Here is a 22486-nt window from a genome sequence, read left to right on the forward strand (position 1 = left end):
ATAACATTTTTATTTTTTTACAAAAATTAAACGTAAGTTTTACTGATTCCGTACGTGAAGTACATAATTTAATGGTAACCAATTCAATAGTGCTATCCTTCGATCCCTTTTCGCATGTACTATGTCAACAATGTGATTGACACGATTTTAAATACTTCATTTCGTCTTTGAAAAATTGTTATATTATTGGTGACTTGGCACGTAGAGAGGAGAATATTTGGGGTTTTGACGATCTCTCATTAACTCACAATGTTAATTAACATATATAGAATGAATAAATAGGTGTGTTTATGTAACATCTTAACCTGTATGTAATACATGGATTAAAGATCTACCAACAAACATTTGCTTATTTGATTGGAGCGTTACTGCCGTATCTCTCTTTTAAAGGATGCAACTTTTTAATTATCATAACCTTTCGTGTAGTTTATGAATCTAAATCTTGTATACAAGGCATTAAAATGGTTATATAACGATTTTAAACCTTAGTATACAGTCTTATGGCAAGACTACTTAAGTTACTTTATTTCTCCGTCCCTTTCTGTTTATCCCACTTGGCTTCTGTGATTTTTAAGATAAACTTTACTATGAGATCATTGATCGGTTTTCTTTTAGTAATCTCAAAATTCAATTATTCTGAAATAATTTCAACTTTAAGATGAGTTTTATTTTAACAAGCCAAATCGGCCAACATTTGCCCAGTTAACAACCTGTTATACTAGTTTACGTGGGCAAGTATCAAACCGTGATTGGTCCAAAAATCTGGGAGCAACCAGCCCCAACTACCGCTAGTGGCCAACCCCTAACCTTCCCCACCAAAAAAACCCTAGACCAACCACGAACCACCCTCCCTTCCCCCACCCTAAAAACCGGCCGATCCCCCAACACAACCCTTGATGAAACCCAGCCCCTTCCCTTTCCACACCCCAGAGAACGGCCCCACTCCCTTCCCCCAAAAACACCCCTTCCCTTCCCCAACCCCCCAAATCCACCCAGGGGACCGTTAATATCGGGCAACAAGCAGATTTGTATAAGTTAATATATTCAAAGTCTAAATTATTCTCTCATTACTCGTATTGCATAACAGACTTTTTTACATCGAGTTCTCAAATTAAGTCAATTTTAATAGTTATATATGCCTATATGGCCAGGCCAATAGCGAATGGTCCATCATCAATCTTCAAGAATTTTATGAAAGGGAGAATTATTTTGTTAACTAGAAGTCTAGAATATATATTGTATAGTCTAAAGACATAATATAATTAAAGGGATAGAGCCATAGATTGCTTTAGTCTGAATTATTTTAGGAATCTAGAATATACTAAGTAGATGATAAGATAATGTAGGTTACTTGTACACATTTTTGAAATTGGGATTTTCTTTGAAATTAAAAAATGTAACCAAACTAACATTGAATATTTCTTTCTCATTATTATAATGTTTCTATACAAACTAGCAAGATAGATGATCATATGTATATAGTTACAAATGTACTCTTCAATTAAGTAATTGTATTGAATTGAATACAAGTATTTATTAGCATAGCTCAACAGCCAATCTTCTATATATGAATATACTTGTTTATTATACATACGAACAGGTGACTAACAAAGTTTAATTTGTTTATTATAATGAAAGTGACTTATTATATTATAATTTAGATTAAAGTAGTTGCAACCATTTGTCTTGTAAGAAAATAGTCATTAGCATGACCAATTCAATTATAGTACATAAATAGAATTATATAAGTCACATATTCTACATATAATGTTGCAATTATTTATTTTATTTTTTTTACAATTTTTGTTGATTAATTTCACTATGCTTATCCATTGAACTTTCTTTTAAATCCTTCCATAAACTTTCAAACAATCTGTCCATGAAATAATTAGACTTCATGCACAGACCAACTTAAATCACTTGGTTGATTACAAAATCTGTGATCCATTTCCGTCTATATCATTGTCTTGTAATTTTTGGCATGTTGCACTCTACACTAATAAAAAACCAAAGATGCTTGTTTTTAGTTTTGAGTATGTAGTTTACGTCACAATTTCTTCAAGACTTCCAATAAACAGCATCCTATAAATCAATAATGAAGGAAATCGCATTATTTTTAGTACCATAAACAAAAGTTCTTGTATAAACCAACTTTATAAATGTCTTGCAAACGTGTAATATCATGCACCATCGTTACCTTGATCCTCTTGTTTATTGTGATCGGCATACCTATAATCATCTATGAAGCAGTGGTGAAACCTAAGGACCCGAAATTCACCCTTGAGCACGCCTCAATCACCGGCTTCAACCTTTCATCGGACGGTCATCTCACCTCCTTCTTCGACGTCATCATTAAGGCAAATAACCCGAATCACAAGCTCAAGCTTAAGTACACTAGCGTTCGTGTTTCAATTTTTAAAAACAAGCAGAAACTCGCAGAGGATGCCTTAGACAATTTCTCCCAAAGGAAGAAGAACGTGACCATGTTAAGGTCCGAGGCCGTGGCCCTTAACGTGAAGCTCAAAGAATCATCTAGGTTTGATTTTCGATTCGAGAGCGGAATTGGATACCTTGATATCGATGTATTTTTGACGGCCTCGTTAAATGGCAATAGTTTGGAGGTTAATTGTAAGCATGCCATTGTTAATATTACATCTCCTAGAATTACTAATAATAGTGATAGTAGTAATAATAATGGAGGCAATTTTCTTCGAGTAGGATGCAGTGTTCTTATATATAACGACGATGCTTAGAATAAATTTTTTTTTTTAGTGTTTAGAGAGCCACGAGGATGGAGGTGAGAATCGATCCCAGGACCTCCTGAAATCGGAAGGAAAGCTCTAACCACGTGAGCTTATAATAATTATTATTTTAATTTTTTATATCGTTTTAAATATAATGATGTATTTGTAATTTGTGCATAAGTGATTCTTTGGTATTTGGATTGTCATGTTATTTTTCTTTTGGTATGCAAAATATAATCCACTAATTTATAACCAGAGCCGCAGCGCATAGATGCTATAAAAAAATATTTCTTTAATTAATTTACCAATATATATATATATATATATATATATATATATATATATATATATATATATATATATATATATATATATATATATATATATATATATATATATATATATGATTTGAAACTTCTTATTGATATTAGAAAAAAGTTTGACATTTAATATGGAGCAATAATATCCATACTTGTATAAGAAAATAGGGAAATCAGTTTCAATTCCTTGCTTTGTATTTACTAATTGATATCACATAAGTTTAAACACAAGCTATAATAATCACAATAAAGGCCTAAGCCCATACTAAATACATGACTATATATACATCATACAATAATAATCCTAACACCCCCTCAAGTTGGAGCATGGGCATCCTACTTCCCAACTTAATTATAAAGTAAATTTAAAAATTTTGCAATTAACATCTATACATTTTATGTGATCATAATATACCGGATTATGTGCAATATATAAAGCAGACTTGTTCACAAAATATCTTCATTTGATGGAGATGATTTATACATACTCCGATCCCTAGAAGAATTTTCAATCATTTTTACTATGATGTGATCTTCGATCGAACATCCACTATTCACACACGCATCAACTCATTGGCTTCCCTGTACAATGTCAATTATACATGACGATTTTTCCCCTTATTTGCAATAGATATTATCAACACACAAACTCTAGTAAATAACATGACTTATAATCTTAAGTTTCTTATTTCACAACATGGACTATATGTTTGAGCGAAATTTTAAAATAAAAATACGAATAAGGAGATTATTCAATTAAGTTGTCTTTGAGCTAATTCATTGGGTTTTTTTTTTTTTTTTTTTTTTTTTTTTGGGGGGGGGGGGGGGGGGTTACAATTTCTTACGATTAATTAGTTACTGTATAATTTTTTATTTTTTTTAATAGTAATTTACTGTATAATTTAGTCATGTCTAAACTTGGAAATTTAATTACTAAAAACACTAAAAGAGTTTGAAATTTTGGTTTATCATAATTAAAAATGTATTTAGCTTATTATGACGTTATAGCTGTTATGTAAAAGCATCCAAGTAGATACATCAAAAACATTTACGGAGTACTATTTAATATTTTAGTGTGTGTGGAGTTTTTCTTCATGTTTAATATAGATTTTTTTTTTTAAAAAAAAAAAAATTGTATCTTTTTCCACATCTTAGTAATTTTATGTTGTAAATGTTAGGAACCCAATTTTTGAAGTATTAATAACACCACTTGCCAATGTGCTTTCTTTAAAAGGTACAAAAATCAAAACTTAAATTGAAGAAAAAAATTACTAAGTTTACGAAGTTAAGTGTCATATTCCATAAGAAGATAGCCAGGAATTAAGTTTTAATTTGGACAATCTGGAGGGGTAATCTCAAACCGACTATTAAATCCTCAATTTCTCCTTGAATCGGATTCATAATCAGTCCAAAGTCCAATTTCTTCCTTTGAATTTCCATCTTCCAATTTCTTACTTTAAATTTCTATCTTCTTTTTCTCTTTTTAATAAAAAATCTTACAAATATATGGAAGAAACATTAGTCCTAGTAGTAGGGGCAGGACCTGCAGGACTAGGCATTGCTGCATGTTTAGCCAAAAAATCGATCCCCTACATTGTTCTTGAAAAAGAAGATTGTTGTCCTCTTTGGAAGAAACGTGCATACGATCGATGTCATCTTCATCTAGCAAACGAATTTTTCTCGCTACCCTTAAAGCCTCATGCTCCACAAGCCAATAAATACATGAGTAAGAATGATTTCATAGAATACATTGATGATTATGTTTCAGATTTCGTTATTAGACCACATTACTATCACTCAGTCGAATCTGCATCCTTTGATGAAGCTATGGGAAAGTGGATAGTTGAAGCCAAGAACATCTTAGTGAAGGCAACTAAAGTTTTTGTCGCTAGTTTTTTTGGTTGTTGCAACAGGTGAAAATGGTAAGAATTACATACCCAATATCCCTGGATTGAATGATGTTAAGGGAGATGTCATGCATTCTAGTGAATATAAATGTGGTAGTGAGTTTCAAGACAAGGATGTTTTGGTTGTTGGATGTGGTAATTCTGAGATGGAAATTAGTTACGACTTATGTAATGCAGGAGCGAACACCTCAATTGTTATTAGAAATTCGATTAGAGTTCTTAATTCTTAGCATCTTGTATATATTATTGAACTCGTTATATATGTAACACAAATGAAGGGTGGTTATGTGGGAAGAATTAAACTCAATTAGCATTTGTTAATTTGTGTATGTTCATGTAGTTCCAAGAGAAATGATCTTTGTGGGCATGCACTTGTTAAAATACTCCGCTTTATCAACGGTGGATGTTGTAGTTACATTTTGCTAGCAAATTGAAGTATGGAATTTATTGACCAGATGAAGGTCCCTTTTTCATGAAGGCAACCAAATTAAAGGAAGAAGCCCAGTGCTTGACGTAGGAACTATTGCCAAAATTCAATCAGGGTACATCAAGGTAAATTTTTTAGTTTAAATTATTTTTGTTGTTCACAATATTTTTAAAGAAATTTGTTACTTTGTATTAAATTTCCGAATTATTATTATTGTTATTGTTATTGTTATTGTTATTATTATTATTATTATTATTATTAAATTTAATCCGTATATAAATTACAAGAGGAAATCTTATTTCCAATTTTCATCCTTCACTAACATAAAATTTATATACACCTAAATGTAAGGTGCATCTAAGATTACTTCCTACTCATTTATTTTTTTTTCTTCTCATTTTAACATTTTAAATTGACCCAAAATATCAAATGAGTAAAAACCCATCCTTGAGTGCACCTACCCGTATCTGCACTAGGGTGTATATTAAAGGTGTTCTTTGTAAAATTACTTGGGGACGATTCCCAAATATGCACATAATATTAATTAAATGTGTAAACTTCCCATTTGCACTACCAAAATTCTTATAATGGATTATTTTAACAAGTATATTATTGGATTATATGTCTCTTTATGGCTTATTTTATCATGCTAAGTAGTCTAGATTTTAATATTTCCATATAAAACAAATGAAAATATAATTTATAAGTTGGTGTTTTTATGCAAAATTCTTATGTTAACTCTTTTTTATTTTTTTTAAATTAAATTTATAGGTTTTACCGGGAATTGTAAGAATAAATAAAACAAATGTTATATTTGAGGATAAAGTTGAGTTAAATTTTGATGCAATAATATTTGCAACTGAATTTAAAAGCACGGCTTGTGAATGACTTAAGGTATGTATAATATATTATCTAACTTTATATGTATATGATATAGATCTTAGCAAATCTGAATCTCTTAATATATATATATAATGTAACACTTTGATTAATGAAAATTTCTTCTAAGTTTATATATTATATCGAATAGAATATTATGGGATAAATGCTAATTCATTTTTTTTTTTTTGTAGGATTATGATTATGTATTGAAAGGTGATGGATTTCCAAAGAATTGTTTTCCAAATCAGTGAAAAGAAAAGAATAGATTATATTGTGGTGGATTATCAAGAATGGGACTATAAGGTGCATCAAAGGATGCCATAGCCATTACCAATGATATCGAGATGGCTTTAAGGGCTACAATCCTCAGTAAAAGATAATAAGTTACCACATATATTTTTAGTCCATATTGTTGAGTATTTTTAGCCAAAAGTAATTTTTGTTTTCTATTTTGACCTTATGGTTATGATATTGTACTATGCATAGGTTTGGCTTTGTGTAAACTTGTTCATGCTCTAATTAATATATGTATGCGGCAAATCTTTAATTATATTTTGGCATCCAAATAATTTAATTTTTATACGATTGTCTTTACAATATTCAGTGTCTTAATAATTACAATTTCAATATATACAATCTTTTCCAAGAACTTTAATTAATTAATGAGGAAGCCCCACTTTATCTAATCTCCTTGATAAACAAAGTTTATTTGTTATTGATTAATTTACACTTGTGTCATTTTGTTTAGTCAACCTGACATTTTTGGTAAATAAATCAAAAATATGAGACCCATATATAACAAAAAATTGTTGATTTATATGATATAAATTTGTATTTTCTCTTAATTAAGTGCAATTATGTGCATTTTTTTATAGTGAATTGATGTGATAATAGAAGGTGAATGTTATGTGTTTCAAAATAAATAAATAAATAAATAAGGTGAATATTATGGTTGCTATGCCAATGCAATTAAATTGATTTCAATGGCGGCTTTTTTAATTTTTTTGTCTTTTCTATTTCAATGATTCATTATATACAATATATACAATCGTTTCAAAAACTTTAATTAATTAATGAGGAAGCCCCAGTTTATCTAATCTCCTTGATAAACAAAGTTTATTTGTTATTGCTTAATTTACACTTGTGTCATTTTGTCTAGTCAATCTGACATTTTTGGTAAATAAATCAAAAACTATGGGACCCATATATAACAAAAAATTATTGATTTATATGATATAAATTTGTATTTTCTCTTAATTAAATGCAATTATGTGATTTTTTTATAGTGATTGATGTGATAATAGAAGGTGAATGTTATGTGTTTCAAAAAAAAAATAAAAAATAAAAAAGGTGAATGTTATGGTTGCTATGCCAATGCAATTAAATTGATTTCAATAGCTTTTTTTTTTTTTTTTTTTTTTTTTTTTTTTTTTGTCTTTTCTATTTCAATGATTCATTATAGCCCCATATAACTAGTGAGTAGCTAGGGAGTTTCCCCATGTTGCTACTTTTTGTAGTTGTACAACTGCTAATTTTTGTAAAGACATTTAATAATTTGTATGTGTTTTCAAAACTTTAGTAATAGGCAAAAGCTAACGTGCACCTCCGGGGCGTTAGATAAGAGAACTAAATGTGGAAATATTATAGTAAAATTAACATTAATTACACTAATCGACGCGTGATTTTGTTATGTATTCCGAATTTAATACTATTTTAAGTAATATATTAATTCCTTACGTAACGACCCGAGACGCTTGTTAGAAAGATCCTTTGCTGAACTAAATAAAATTATTTTTGCTGAACTGAAGTTGTTTTTGCTGATTTTCTGTTATATTTTTTCTTTAAAATTACTAATTTATACTGAACAGAAATTATTTTCACTGAATTAAAGTTAATTTTACTAAACTGCTTAATCAAGCAGTAAACAATTACACCTAAAAAAACACAATTACTATAATTACATCTAAAAATATTAATCATGTTATTTGATTTCTTTACAATCAATCAATCAATTTATACAATTTAACAAAGAAAAATGAAAATAAATAATCTCATATTTGCTCCATCTTTTCAAAACATTGCTTTATTTTTTTTTTTTTTTTTTAGTTTTTAAATAATTTTGATGAACAATGACCAACTTTCATATGTAGCTGTTCCGCCACAATTTTTTTTTTTTTAATCCTCTATTTTCCCTTTCCTCTCATATTTCTCCTCTGATTTTCTCTTTCTAACTTTTTCTCTCCAAGCCCTAAAATTTTCCCCAAATTTCAACAGATTGAGGTACAGATTCATCAATTTCATTCCTATTTCTTATTGATTCCTCTGCTTTCCTCGACTTTCCGACGACTTCTTCAGCAGCGGTGTTCTTTTCCTCCGGAATTTCCTCGGCTTCCGGAGCAAAAGCAACCTCTTGCTTTCCAGTTGCAAAAATTGGATCCAGTTGATGTGTGATGAGCGAAGACGAACGTTAATATGAGGGTGTTAATTTGACTATTTGAGGGCGTGTGTGTCGGTAAAGTCCAAATCTTAACATATAATGGTTGAACACGAACAAATGCCATTGTTTTGAATCTTTGATGTTGTCAGTCAATTTTGTTTTGTTTTTTTGAAGGATGATATTTTCCGTCATCTTTATTTCTTTTTCTTCTAGATCTTAATAATTTATGCACTTTTAAGATTTCTTTTTCTTTTTTTGGAATAATTGGTTGTTTAAATATAATAGTTAGAATTGGATCCTCAATCGATGATTGTTGTGGTGGTTGGAATTGGTGGTTGCTTTAGCGGTGGAGTTGGTGGTTTGGTCAGGGGTTATCAGGTCGGTTTGGGGTTATTCGGTTAGGGTTACTAAATCGGTCAGGGGTTATTAGTTCGTTCAGGGGTTACTAATTTGGTCAAGGTTACTCGGTCAGAGGTTACCAGTTCGGTCAGGGGTTACTAATTCGTTCAGGGGTTACCAGGTCGGTTAGGGGTTACTGGTTGGTCAGGGGTTATTAGTTCGGTCAAGGGTTACTCGGTCAGGGTTTACTAGTTCGGTCAGGGGTTACTCGGTTAGGGGTTACTAGTTTGGTCAAAGTTACTTGGTTAGAGGTTATTAGTTCGGTCAGGGTTACTAATTCGATAAGGGGTTACCAGATCGGTTAGGGGTTATTAGTTCAATCTAGGGTTACTAAGTCGGAGAGGGGTTACTTGGTCAGGGGTTACTTGTGTGTTAGCTGGCCACACCATGTGGCTAGCCACACACAAAACCTGCTATATTTTTTTTTTTTTTTTTTTAGTTTTAGGAGTATTTTAACATAAAACTGTATACTATACATAAAAAATAATATTTGCACCAACACTTGCGCGGCAAGATAGCATTACCACCATGGCACCATATAAAAACTAATGTCACATACTTCGTCTAAGAATTTTGTTTTTTCCCGTAATTTAACTAATGATATTTTTTCATTATCTTACTTTTATATGCTTTCTCCAAATTGATTAATAAACCTTAAATACTGTTAACTTTTCTGAATTTTACTTACCATAAATATCCTAACTCTTCTCTTAAGTAGTAAAATTGTTTTTTTTTTCTTTTTTTTTTTTTAAAAAAAACCTATATTTCAAATCCTTTGTATACATCAAGATAATTTAATGTCTTCAACACAAAGCATAGCATCGATTGTCTGTTTGATAATCTTCTGCGGCATACCCTTACTCGTGTACTATGTCGTCGTAAATCCGAAAAACCCAACCTTCACCCTCGAGCACGCCTCGGTCACAAAGTTCAACCTAACATTAGACAATCATCTAACCACCTCCTTCAACGTGGTAATCAAGGCTAATAACCCGAATCACAAGCTCAAGCTTAAGTACACTCGGGTCCGTGTTTTGATATTCAAAAACAAGCAAAGAATCGCGAAGGACGCCTTGCATAAATTCACTCAAAGGAAAAGGAACGTGACGTTGTTACAATCGGAGGCCGTCGCGCTTAACGTGAGACTTAAGAAATCCCCTGCGGTTGATTTTAGGGTTGAGAGCGGAGTTGGATACGTTGATTTTGATGTTCATATGACGGCAATATTAAATAGGAATTATTATTTGAAGGTTAATTGTAATCATGCCATTGTTAATATTACTTCCCCTATTGTAATGGGTTCTTCTTTAGGTAGTAATGTTGATGAAGATACTTTTCGTAAGGTAGGATGCCGTGTTCGTACGCATCGTATCTGACGTATCCACCGTTGACGTATTTATTTATTAATCTATATTTTTTTTTTTTTTTTTTTTTTTTTTTTTTTTTTTTTTTGTACTAGACTAGATGATTAAATTAAACCCCCCCCCCCCCTTTTTTTTTATAATAATTACTCCCTCCGTTTTGAAGGTTCGACTCACTTTTGTATTTGCACGGTGTCCAATGAACATTTTTGATCAAGAATATCTTCGATTATGCATAAGTGAAAATTATAAAAATTTGATATTTAAAAAAATTATACGTATGGAAAACTAATAAGATCCTTCATGCCAATTTATTTCTATTGTATAAATCATAACATGAGCTCAAAGTTAATTTATATTGACCACATGAATAGTAAGTGAGTCGAACTTTTTGAAACGGATGTAGTATCAGTCATCTATATTAAACGTTATACATTCTTTCAACTAACAATATTCTTATTGAAAAATAATTTTATAACTCACCCCGTTTCTTTTTAGTTTCATAACTACTAGTTTATTAGTGCAGTTGCATAACTACTAGATTATTAGTGCCCGTGCGATGCACAGTGGTAATAATCTTTTTTCATATAATTAATTTGTTATATAATATAAAAATGAGGCAACTCATGTGGAATAAACAAATGCAATGCATATAAAAAAGATAAAATGATAAGACAAAAGTTATTAAAACAAATGCAATGCATATAAGAAAGATATAATGAGAAGAAAAATATATATATATATATCATTGTTGATTTTATTTTATTTTTTTATTATTTTTTATTTTTTTGAGGGAAATAATATTATTGTTGATTAGTTGTGTAGGAAATTATTTAATATAGTATACATTATTAATGATGCATGTTATTCCCAATAAAATAATAGATGTAGATGTTGTATGAATTTTTATTAATGAATTAAATTAGTTATTTCTTTTTTAGAAAACTGTACAATGTACTTCCAAAAAGTAAGCTAAGTAAAATAATTTTTTTTTTAAAAAAAAAAAAACTTAAAGTTGACATCATATTGGCGGAAAACTTTTTATTGATAGCTTGACATATGTCTAAAGTGATCGATGTAGGCCCTGTTTAGTTCGCCTTATATTTGCTTATCCTGAACTTATCTGATCTGGTCTAATCTGATCTGATCTGATTTCCTGATTTGACCAAACTTTGACCTTAAGTATATGATAATCTATAAAGAAGATCTTGTTAGATTCGTAATAATGTGTATTTTATTAATATGTAATTTTCATAATTTTTTTCATTACGAAATTAAAGATATTTAGCGATAAAAACTTGCACATAAAACGATGATCTGATCTGAACTTATTTTTTCTGAAATAAGTAAAAATAAGGTGAACTAAACAGGACCTAAGCATGACTTGTTTTAGTAATAATGAATATAGATTTTGAACGAAACAAAAAAGTGATAAGTTTGTAAAATTATTTCAAAAATATTTAACAAAAACTAAATAATTTATATTTTTTTCATAAGATTTCAAATCAATATATCAACATGTATGTTATTTTTTTAGCATTAAATCGTGCCCCACTATTGTACAACTATATATACAATGATAATGTAAATGTTTATATTGCATTTTAGGCTCCGTTATTCTATAGTCTCCAGTGGACGCTTTTTATTATACTACCATATTTCAACATTCTAAATTATATTACCTCCGTTTTTTTATTTGTTGACATGTTTTGACTTTAACACTATTCTCACACTTCCCTTTGATCAGGATTTGTGACTTATATATAATGAAAAATATAGTCCTATGAGGTCTTGTTAGATTTGTCATGGTATATATTTTCAAAATATCAACTTTTTAGAATGTTTGCTTATTGAGAATTAAAGATGTTAACAGTTAAATTTGTACATTGAAGAATGTTACTAAAGAAACGTGTCAACTAAAAAGAAACGGAGGAAGTAGCTTATTCTCCCTTAATTAAAGGTCTCTCAAAATATTGTGTAACTATTTTAAGTAAATTGAACACGAAATAAAAAGGAATAATACAATTATTATAAAGATAATATATAAGATTGGAAACAATATTATTATAGTTGTATTATACAAAATGTTCCAAAAATAATTTTTTTTTTTTTTTTTTTGCTAAAAAAGAAGTGACACATGCCCTCCCGGTGTCCATTTCACTATTATGTTATTATTTTACATTTTCAATATAAAAGGAATTTTGAATTAGTTGCGGATGTTTTTACAGCGGTCGTTTGAAAAATGACTACCATATTATTTTAATGATATACAATATGACAAAATGAACACAATTAGTCTTGTAATATCTACAATGAAAATATAATTTTTGAAATATTTAATCCAATATATACTAAATATTTTTCGAGAAATTATTAAATAATAATAAATATTACATAAATGAAACAAAAAATTTAGTAAATAAAAAATGTTGATAATACTATTTTATATCTAAAATAAAGTAATATAATTAATTATTTGATAAAAAAAAATATGTCAGTTATGAGCCATGTAATCATTAAAAATTGTGATAGTCATATTTCAAAGGACTATTGTAAAATTTTCTATTAGTTGCATTATTTTCCTTTTTAGAATTAACAATCTATTATTTACGCTAGGGTGAAACTAATGCGGTTTTTATTAAAACCGAACTGAACCACAAACCAATTTGAATAAGAAATGCAGTTTTTTTTTTTTTTTTTTAAATATGGTTTGGTTTGATTTAAAAAAAAAACAAAATATGGTGGTTTGGTTTTGATTCTAGTATTTGAAAAACCAAAACACCAAAATCCAAACCAAAATATAAGCCATATGACTTATCCAAACTAGGCCTTGTAAGACTTAGTCGCTATCATAACTTCATTAAAAGCTAGGACTTGTTATTTTATTATTTGATATTTGACATTTGTTGGCTTTATTTTTGGATAATCAAACCCAAAAATAAGTTTTGAGTAATTAGGCCCATAAAAAGTTGCAAATTAACACACAAATCACCGGGTCTAAAAATTTACGGTGTGGTTTGGGTTTTTTTTTTATTTTTTTATTTTTTTTATATAAAAATAAACGAATTTAAAACGGTATGATTTGGTTCGATTTCAATGGTAATATGGTGCGGTGTGGTTTGAAAAATCTAAAACTGAATTAATATAGTTTGTTTCGGTTTGAACAAGAAATCAAACCACAACCGAACTTTCACCTCTAATTTGCACATGTGAGATTGGGCCAACACACCATGTTTGGTTAACAAATAAATTCCTAGGAATATAATTTTGATTTCCTATGAAATGAATATATGCATACTTGTTTGGTTGACAATAATTAATGTAGGAATTGAGACTTCCTAGGAAGTTCTACAAATGGAGGAATTAACTTACCTAGTGCCATTGGAACTTCCCATGAGAAGTGAAAATTCCTACATCCAACCAAATAATTTTTGGGATTATTTCCTAAGAATTATAATTTCATAGGAATTTCTACTTCCTAGTTCCTAGTTGCACCCAACCAAAGAAGACCTTATTGTATCAAATTTCATCATCAAAAAGAGTTTATTTGGAAATGGTGTTGTATTTCCAAAGAAAAAAGGCTAGGTAGATTCATTCATCAATAATAACCATAAGAAAATTTAATTAAATAATTATTTACATATTGCTGAATTCGAATATTTAATCTATACTTTATTATCCATACTAATCTATACTAATAAATTAAAAGCGTACCTCGGAAAGAATATGTGTCATGTAGACCCTTTCATTATGCCACATCATCCATTCAATTTCTTATTGCGCTACGTCACCCATTCAATGTCATGTGGCTCTTCCTTCCATATGTTTCTCATTACATGTCATGTACTTAGATATTTATAAATAATGTTCTCCAAATATTTGAACATGCAATTTCTATTTCTAGAGAGTTTACCACTAAGCTAAGTGATATTTTATGTTACCTTATGATACAAAGTATTAATATGTATAACAAAATTATTAACTAGAAGAAATGTAATGACCCGGAGCATCGCACGTGCCCAAATACTAGTCTATTCATTTATTTGTCTATACTAATATATTAAAAGACGTTTATAAAAACGTCAATGTGCCACTTAGATCCTTTTAAATTATGCCACGCCACTTTACAAACACTTCATGATGCCACCTCACCTACCCAACACCTCTTTATGCCACATCATCACTGAATTAACCTCAATCGTTACGCCACATCAACCAAGCAACTAACATTAGTTCACATAAAAATATAAGGTTAAGGGGATTCAAACACCCAACCACTTATAACAATGTTGGCTATCTAACCATCTTAGCCCATTATAAAGCATATTATAAATATGAAAAAGAAATGTACATAAATACAAACTACATGATTTAATTATTTAAAAAAAAATACATTCAATAATGTCGATTTGACATTTTAAAATCCTTAAAAGAAATATCCCAATTACACGATTACAAAAGTAGCAACTTAGGGCAATGCCCAAGCTACTCACTAGTTATTATTATTTTTATATATTAAAAAGCGCTCTTAATACAGAATATGTGTCACATATCACCTTTTTTAAGCACTACAAACATGCCATGTCAGCAACACATGCCATATGTCACATCTTTGAACTCTATAAACATTCCATGTCACCTCCACAATATATATATATATATATATATATATATATATATATATATATATATATATATACTAGATTTGACAATTAAAAAATGCTTATACAAAGACTTGAACTTGAAACCAACAAGCATCAGCTTACAAGTCTTACCACCTTAGCTATCCATTTACAATTCTTTTTTACCCAACAAAGTTATAGTTGACTTAGATAAAATGATTAGTGTTTAGTTATCCTATTTGTTCTCATTATGTAATTATCATAAAAAAATTTAACAACTTTGATTTTGAAGTATGAACAATTCCGTATTGTTTTCGATTTGATGAAAAATAATAATTTTGTTTTACAATAAAATAATCAAAACTTGTTGAACATACTTAAATCATAAGTTCATAACATACAAAATATTGAATATGGTTTTCCTATTTTTTTTTTTTTAATTATGAAATTTTCAGATGAATATCAAAACACTACGAAGAAACATCCGAACATGATCATCAAATTAACTCAACAAGTATAAACTTGCAACATAGGGAATCGCCCGGACCACACACTAGTTTTATAATTATTACTCGTATGTGTTTTTATAGGAAATGGAATTTATGAATACACTGCACAGGACGAATGGAACTGCAATTTTTTTTTTTTTGAGTAGTAGTCTTCGGTTGTGTCCGTGTGAGTGTGTGACCAAGGTCCTTGTCCTTTAATTAAGAAGTAAGGTCATGGCGCAAAAAAATTTACATGTAGTGCTTAGGAAAGGTATGTTAAAAACAACTCTTTCGCTTTTATTTTTGGCCAAAGTGGTGTGTTTACTGCTAGGTTTGACCGTTTGACTAGTATTATCATTATATCATAGGGTGTCAAGACTGTTAACTTGATATTAATTTAAGTGAGTGAAGCTATCTGATTTGATTATTGGATAATGACAAAGAAGGATGAACAATTCATCATTAATTTCATTTATTGCACGTTCAACTTAATTAAAAAACAAGGACTAGTGAATTACGAAAGTTTACCATATATAGGAGTTTTATACATCAATTAGCCAATATTCTATAAATTAAGGTTTTTCATATCGTCATTATGGAATTGATTGTGTAAAAGTTGACCGAATTCTGAGTACAAGCAAATAAATAACGGAAAACTGGGGTATACCAATGTGTATATCAGTATATCCATAACCCTTAAAAGCCAAATTGGTTATGTGAATTTCTACTTTTTGCTTTTCCTTTATGAACAGTGTGCTCTCGATTTTGCCCTTAAATATTGCTCATATTTTGCCCTTTTTGAATGTCTTCTTTCTTTTTCCTTTTTCTTTCGATTTTTTAAAAAAGGTATTCAGTTTTAATGCCCTATTCTTTGCTGGAAGGTTGTATATATGGACACCTCAGCTTAGGAAGTCAAGCACATAAGCATAACCATTGTTAAACACCTCAGCATATCATCTTAGCATTCAAGCTAATTTACTTTCTTGGTTTTCCATTGAATTAACATGATGAACATAATAAAAATTATGCAGCTTATGTAATTGTATTGTAATCATAAGATAATTTTTAGGCTGTTATGCTTGTAATTCATAGATTGTATGACACATTGCAGCTTGTATTTGTTATAATTGTAATAATTTGTTAAGGTTTGTTTTAATTTATTTGTGATTATACTGCTAAATTATTTATTTGTTTGTCACACTCTTGCTATTCTTTGTTTGTGATTCTGGTGATACTGGGATTTAATTTAAATTGTAATTATCTGATTCGTTTTAAATTTATTTTTCATTATATTTGGCTAATTTTGATATTGTATGTGGATTGGAAAATTACATATCTAGGGGAGTTTAATCAATTAAGTAAAATGAATTTGTGTCATATATGATGTTTTTTTTTCTTTACTAAATTACAGTCTGCAATTGAGAGTTCCAATTGAGTTGCAATTGATTGTTTGGTGGATAAAGGATTGCTATTTGGATATTAAGGATGATACATTGCAGCTTGTATTTGTTATAATTGTAATAATTTGTTAAGGTTTGTTTTAATCTATTTGTGATTATACTGCTAAATTATTTATTTGTTTGTCATTCTCTTGCTATTCTTTGTTTGTGATTCTGGAGATATTGGGATTTAATTTAAATTGTAATTATCTGATTCATTTTAAATTTATTTTTAATTATATTTGGCTAATTTGATATTGTATTTTGGTTGGAAAATTACATATTTAGGGGATTTTAATCAGTTAAGTAAAATGACTTTGTGTCAAATGTGATGCTCTTTTTGCTTTACTAAATTACAGTTTGCAATTGGGAGTTCCAATTGAGTTACAATTGATTGTCTGGTGGATAAAGGATTGCTATTTGGATATTAAGGTGCCTCATGTAAACCATGTTATTATTCAGGGGATTTCTAGGTGCATGCGCATGCTACTACACCATGTACTTTCTGGTTTGGTTATGATGGTAATGTGTATAAAAAGCAATGCTGCTATGGTGTTTCATTATCAAAATAAAGGCAGTAGGAAAAAAAAAAACAAGAGAGTGAAATAGTAATAGGTAAGAAACCTTCCACTTGAGGTATTCTTTAATGGTTTTCTGGTTTAAATTGAAAATGTAGACTTACTATGATATAATGTGCACTACTTTGTCTAAAATTGCTCTCCATTGTATTAACACATAATTTTAATAAACCTTGATACAACACACGTGACATTATACTTTTCAAAGAACAAATTTATGGATAACACATGGATTGTATTGATTTTGACTTACATTATGGACTCTTGATTAGTATTGTTAGAGTTATTTGGGTGTTTAAATCGTTGCAAAGTTTAGTTGTTGTTTCTTGTGCAATCTTTAAGATCCTAGAGTTTTACATTGAAAATGTTTTTAAATTTGGTTTTCATGGGTTGCTTTGAACTGCACACAGTCAATGTTTGGTATATCATGGAAAAAAACCCTGTGCTTAACTTCGTTGGGTTTCTTAAGGCTATGGATGGACAATCTAAAAAATAATGTTACATTAATCTGTTCTTCATGTTAAAATCTGGCATTGGATTGCTTAAAGACTCATTAGTTGTTTAGATGAGAAAATGAAAATGCAGATTAGAAATGTAGGCAAATTGATTATATATGTTGATTTAATTTGTAAAGCAATAAGTGATTATTAACCTTGGTTATAATATTAAATACAATCTTGTTTACTGAGTAATTAGCTATTCATATCAGTTAAATTCAATCATTTTTGTTATAATGTTATAAATCTTTTTGAAATGTTGTTATTGTTCTTGTCGGTTTTAATTTTTTAAATTAAATTGAAATGTTGTTGTTCTTGTCAGTTTTAATTTTTTAAATTAATTTTGATTTTGTTGTTTCATGCTGTTGGTGTAGGTATTAAGCAACGGGTCTTGTTGTTCTATGGTGCTGTAGAACCTATTGTATGTGTTTCTGGTCATTTGTTTAGTTTCCTGTTATAACTGTTCTTTGGTGGTGCAGAATCTATTGTATGTGTTTATAGTCATTTCTTTAGTTTCCTGTTATAATGAAAGTTGTTTGTTTGTAACAGTTGTGGCTTGTTTAAGTATGTATTGCTGTGATTAAGTATGCTTGTTATGTATGTAATTGCCTTTTAGTTTGGTCTTTGTGTGATACATACGTTTCTTTTTTTTTTAGGTTGGTAGTGGATACAAACTAGAGCTTTTAGTGCTTTTGAGGTTGTAGGATAGGTTCATTTTGTTTGCTCTAAGTTTAGCATACATGTTGTATGGCTATATTGTTGTCCATAGTGTCACATTAGAGATTATTGTGTTTTAAGGGTGTTGGGAATTTAATACAGTGAGGAAATTGGTATATTTGTATGCCTTGATAGGGTGCTAGCACTATGAGTTAGCTTGTCGCTCGCTCTGATGATGCCCTGTAGTAGCCTAGCTTCTGATGGTATATATTGATCATGCACATAGGTCATGGGGTCAGAACCATTGAAAGTTACCATTTCTTTCCGTGCCTGCTGAACCAGGTCATTGGTTTTCTGAAGTTAGCACCTCCAACTTACAGCTTGGCTGGTGATCCTGGAATTGCTGTTGATCTTTCTCTTATTACTGATTGCATTCTTTCCCCTTACATCTTTGAAGGCGGCCCTACTGTTACCCTTGATGTATCGCGTGAAAAAGCTGTTGAGCAAGCTATTCTCTTTTTACAGGCAGAATATGGATTGCAGATTGATGACCTAACTATGGATACTATGTACAGGCTAGACATGTGTGCTTTCCTTTATGAGATGAAACGCATAGCTTTTGACTCACTTAATAGGCCTTCAGCAAAGGCAAAAACAAAGTGGCCTGTTCCACCAGCCAGAAAACAGGGTGATAAATGCATATGTATTGATTACATTGATTTATTGTGCGTTTTGGCAGTTGCAACTAAGGCCAGAGTATCTGCAATTGAATCTGTTGAGCTTGCTGCAGGGAAGTGGGTGTCTTGGTTGACAGTTTAACTTGTTGACAATGTTGGAATGGAATGTGTTTATAGCTTTGTATTCAGCAGTTGCAAGTATGCAAAGCAAGATGCTGCAAAACGAGCTGTTAATTTACTGCGTGTCCGTTACAATGTAGATGTAGTCGATCTAAACTATGGAACGGGAGTGTATTATGGAATTAAGTGTGCTCTAGCTACGGAAAGGTACATGTCAGTTAGGGAACGTGTACTTGGGAAGCAAGGAGACTCACATCTAGCTCTTTATATTGGTGGGAGTGACTGCTTGACACCTCGATCTGGTTATCATAAGATCCCAACACCTGCACTTCCTCTAGTAGCCCCTCGTAAACCTAAGGCTTCTTCTTCGTTCAGTGAGCATGTTGCTGAACGTTCTATCTCGATTCCTAATGGTTTATTTGTTCCAGTTCCTGCTGACTTGGAAACTATGTTTAAGCGTAGGACGATATAGCTTAGGTTGGCTGTAACCTTGCTGTTTGGCTTGAACCTTGTAGTAGTTAAGTTTAGAAATTTATGTAGTGTCAGTACTATTTAGTACTTTGAGTATTTTGCTGTTCATGTAGTTTCAGCTTGCTTTTTCTTTTTAAATTGTAATGCTACCTCATGGGATGTAATGTTTCAATCTAATGCAATACTACATCATGTAATGCACTGTTATTGGTTTGAATGCAATGAATTATATGTTATTTGGATTTTTCCGGTATTGCCGTTGTGCTTGTTTCCTACCATGCTTACAATATTGAATATTGGTTTGTTATTACTGTGTATTCTAATAATTCTCAAGTTTTGATGAATTGCAGCATACATGCTAACATTAGTTTATTACATTCCAGCTTGTTGGCTTAGTTTGCTTTAAAATGGGTATGTGTTTAGCACAAAGCTAAGTGGGACAAATAAGATGGTTATTATGCAATAATGAATATGGTCTTTTTTTAAAAAAAGAAAAATATATAGGATTATTGATATCTTTGGCAGAATCAATACAATAAATGTTGAAAAGAACAATTGTAGTGTATATCATTTTCCCTAATGTTTTGTTAGGGTCCATTTCAGATAAGGAAACAAATAATGCAATGAATGTAAAACAGCAGGCTAGCAAACAATCACGTGCAATTATTGCTCGTGTGGAACTAGATAAGGTTAGGTTAGAATCGGTTATTTAGTTTGTGCTTCTGACTGTTAGTTGTATACATGTTGAAATTGCATTTAACCATTAGTCGTTTTGGCTTTAGTGAAGTGATTGACAATGGTGTAAAGAAGGCACGTAAGTGCAATAGGAATAAAAAGGCAACCATAGCAAAAAACAGTGAGCATGTTATTCTAATCGTGTTTTTTCATTCCTTACAATTGATGTGGTGGTATTGACATGGTTTTCTTAATAGAAGGAGCAATTGTTGTTGTGACATATTTAGAGCGTATAGATGGAATTTCAAAAACAAACTCAGTAAGGTTGTAACAATTTCATTGAATGTTGACTTTAGCTTATGAATTATGAGTGTGCTTTGTCTTACTGCTTTGTTCTTGTTAATGCACTTAGTGAAATTGGGGAAAGCAGTGCGCAGGGTGCACGTAGGAATCATAAACAAACAGCTCAGTCCAAGGAAATTAAAAACCAGCTGCCTACCCCAAATCAATCCAAGGAAATTAAAAAACAGACGCCTGCTCCAAAAAAGAATAGTATGTGTGTTTGATTGAGCAGTCTTGTTATTATTTTATGTGTATTAGACATGTCATAATATTTATATTCTTGCTTATCAAAAGAACCAGATGCTGTTGTTGGCCAACCGCTTCCATCAGCTCCTTTACATATGGAGGCTCCTCATTATTGTCATAAGTGCGGTGCTAAGAAGTTTCAGTATGAATGGCTCCATTTTTGTTGTGGAAATGGAAGTATTAAGATTGCTACAAATGAGTTGCCTGTTGAACTTCATCGCCTCTTTACATCTCAAGATGAGGATGCATTGCATTTCAGACAATATGCTCGCATGTACAATAACTTATTTGCATTTTGTTCGCTTGGAGGTGACTATAATGCTAAAACTGAAAAAGGAATTTATGTTTTTTTACTGCATAGGCAGATATATCACAACTTGCCTGATTTGCTTCCTTGAGATGAAAAGCCGAAGTATTTGTAGCTTTATTTTATGATGCACATTTTGAGGCTGCACCTAGAACAGGCACTTTTCCTGAGGTCAGGGGAGACATAATAGACATTCTGATGCAGGTTACAAGTGCAAACCCATATGCTCGCTTCTTCAGATCACTAAGAGAGCTCACTATAAATGAGACCACACAAATTGTCATTAATCAGAGCATAATATTAGATCAACGAGTGTATAATGCACCTTCAACTAATAAAGTGGCTGCTATATGGCCAGATAGCATGTCTTCCAGTGATTACAACGGTCCACATATAGTTGTATCAGGCAAGTCCACTAGACCCCATCGTTTATACCATTATTATGGATGTTATGATCCATTACACTATCCTCTTCTCTTCCCATATGGTGATTGTAGGTGGACTCAAGGTCTACGAAAGATTTATACGAGTTTACGACAAGAGGCCTTAATGGATGTTAGCCCTATTTCTTCATGTGTTGTTCATTCAGAAGAGGATTTATTGGAGAAAGAGGCCAAACGTAAGTCTTTAAAAGCAAACAAATAGTTTTCCTAATTCAATGTACAAATCTGTGTTCGACCACACTCACTCTTGTTTGATGTCTTCCTTTGCATACAGGTTCAGCAGACTCTTCAGGGAGCTCTAAAAGGCATGTTTCTCCTAGAGAATACTATGCTTACAAGTTACAGATCAGGTCAGGGAACATGCTTCTTCGTGGAGGCCGGTGTTTCCAACATTACATAGTTGATATGTATGTCAAGATTGAAAATACCAGACTTGATTTTTTTAGG

General features: G+C 30.7%; 1 protein-coding gene and 1 pseudogene across 1 annotated transcript; both read left to right on the top strand.

The window, feature by feature from the left end:
• The first annotated feature begins 2159 nt into the window (after positions 1 to 2159).
• LOC145588852 (uncharacterized protein At1g08160-like) lies at positions 2160 to 2753 on the top strand. The gene has a single exon (XM_081645450.1). The coding sequence runs from the start codon at positions 2160 to 2162 to the stop codon at positions 2751 to 2753; it is 594 nt and encodes a 197-aa protein (XP_081501576.1).
• A 1817-nt stretch (positions 2754 to 4570) lies between these two features.
• On the top strand, positions 4571 to 19577 carry LOC145588854 (putative indole-3-pyruvate monooxygenase YUCCA10; annotated as a pseudogene).
• Positions 19578 to 22486: the final 2909 nt, after the last annotated feature.

Source organism: Chenopodium album, chromosome 17 (assembly GCF_948465745.1).
Source record: "Chenopodium album chromosome 17, dcCheAlbu1.1, whole genome shotgun sequence".
Taxonomy (NCBI): Eukaryota; Viridiplantae; Streptophyta; class Magnoliopsida; order Caryophyllales; family Amaranthaceae; genus Chenopodium; species Chenopodium album.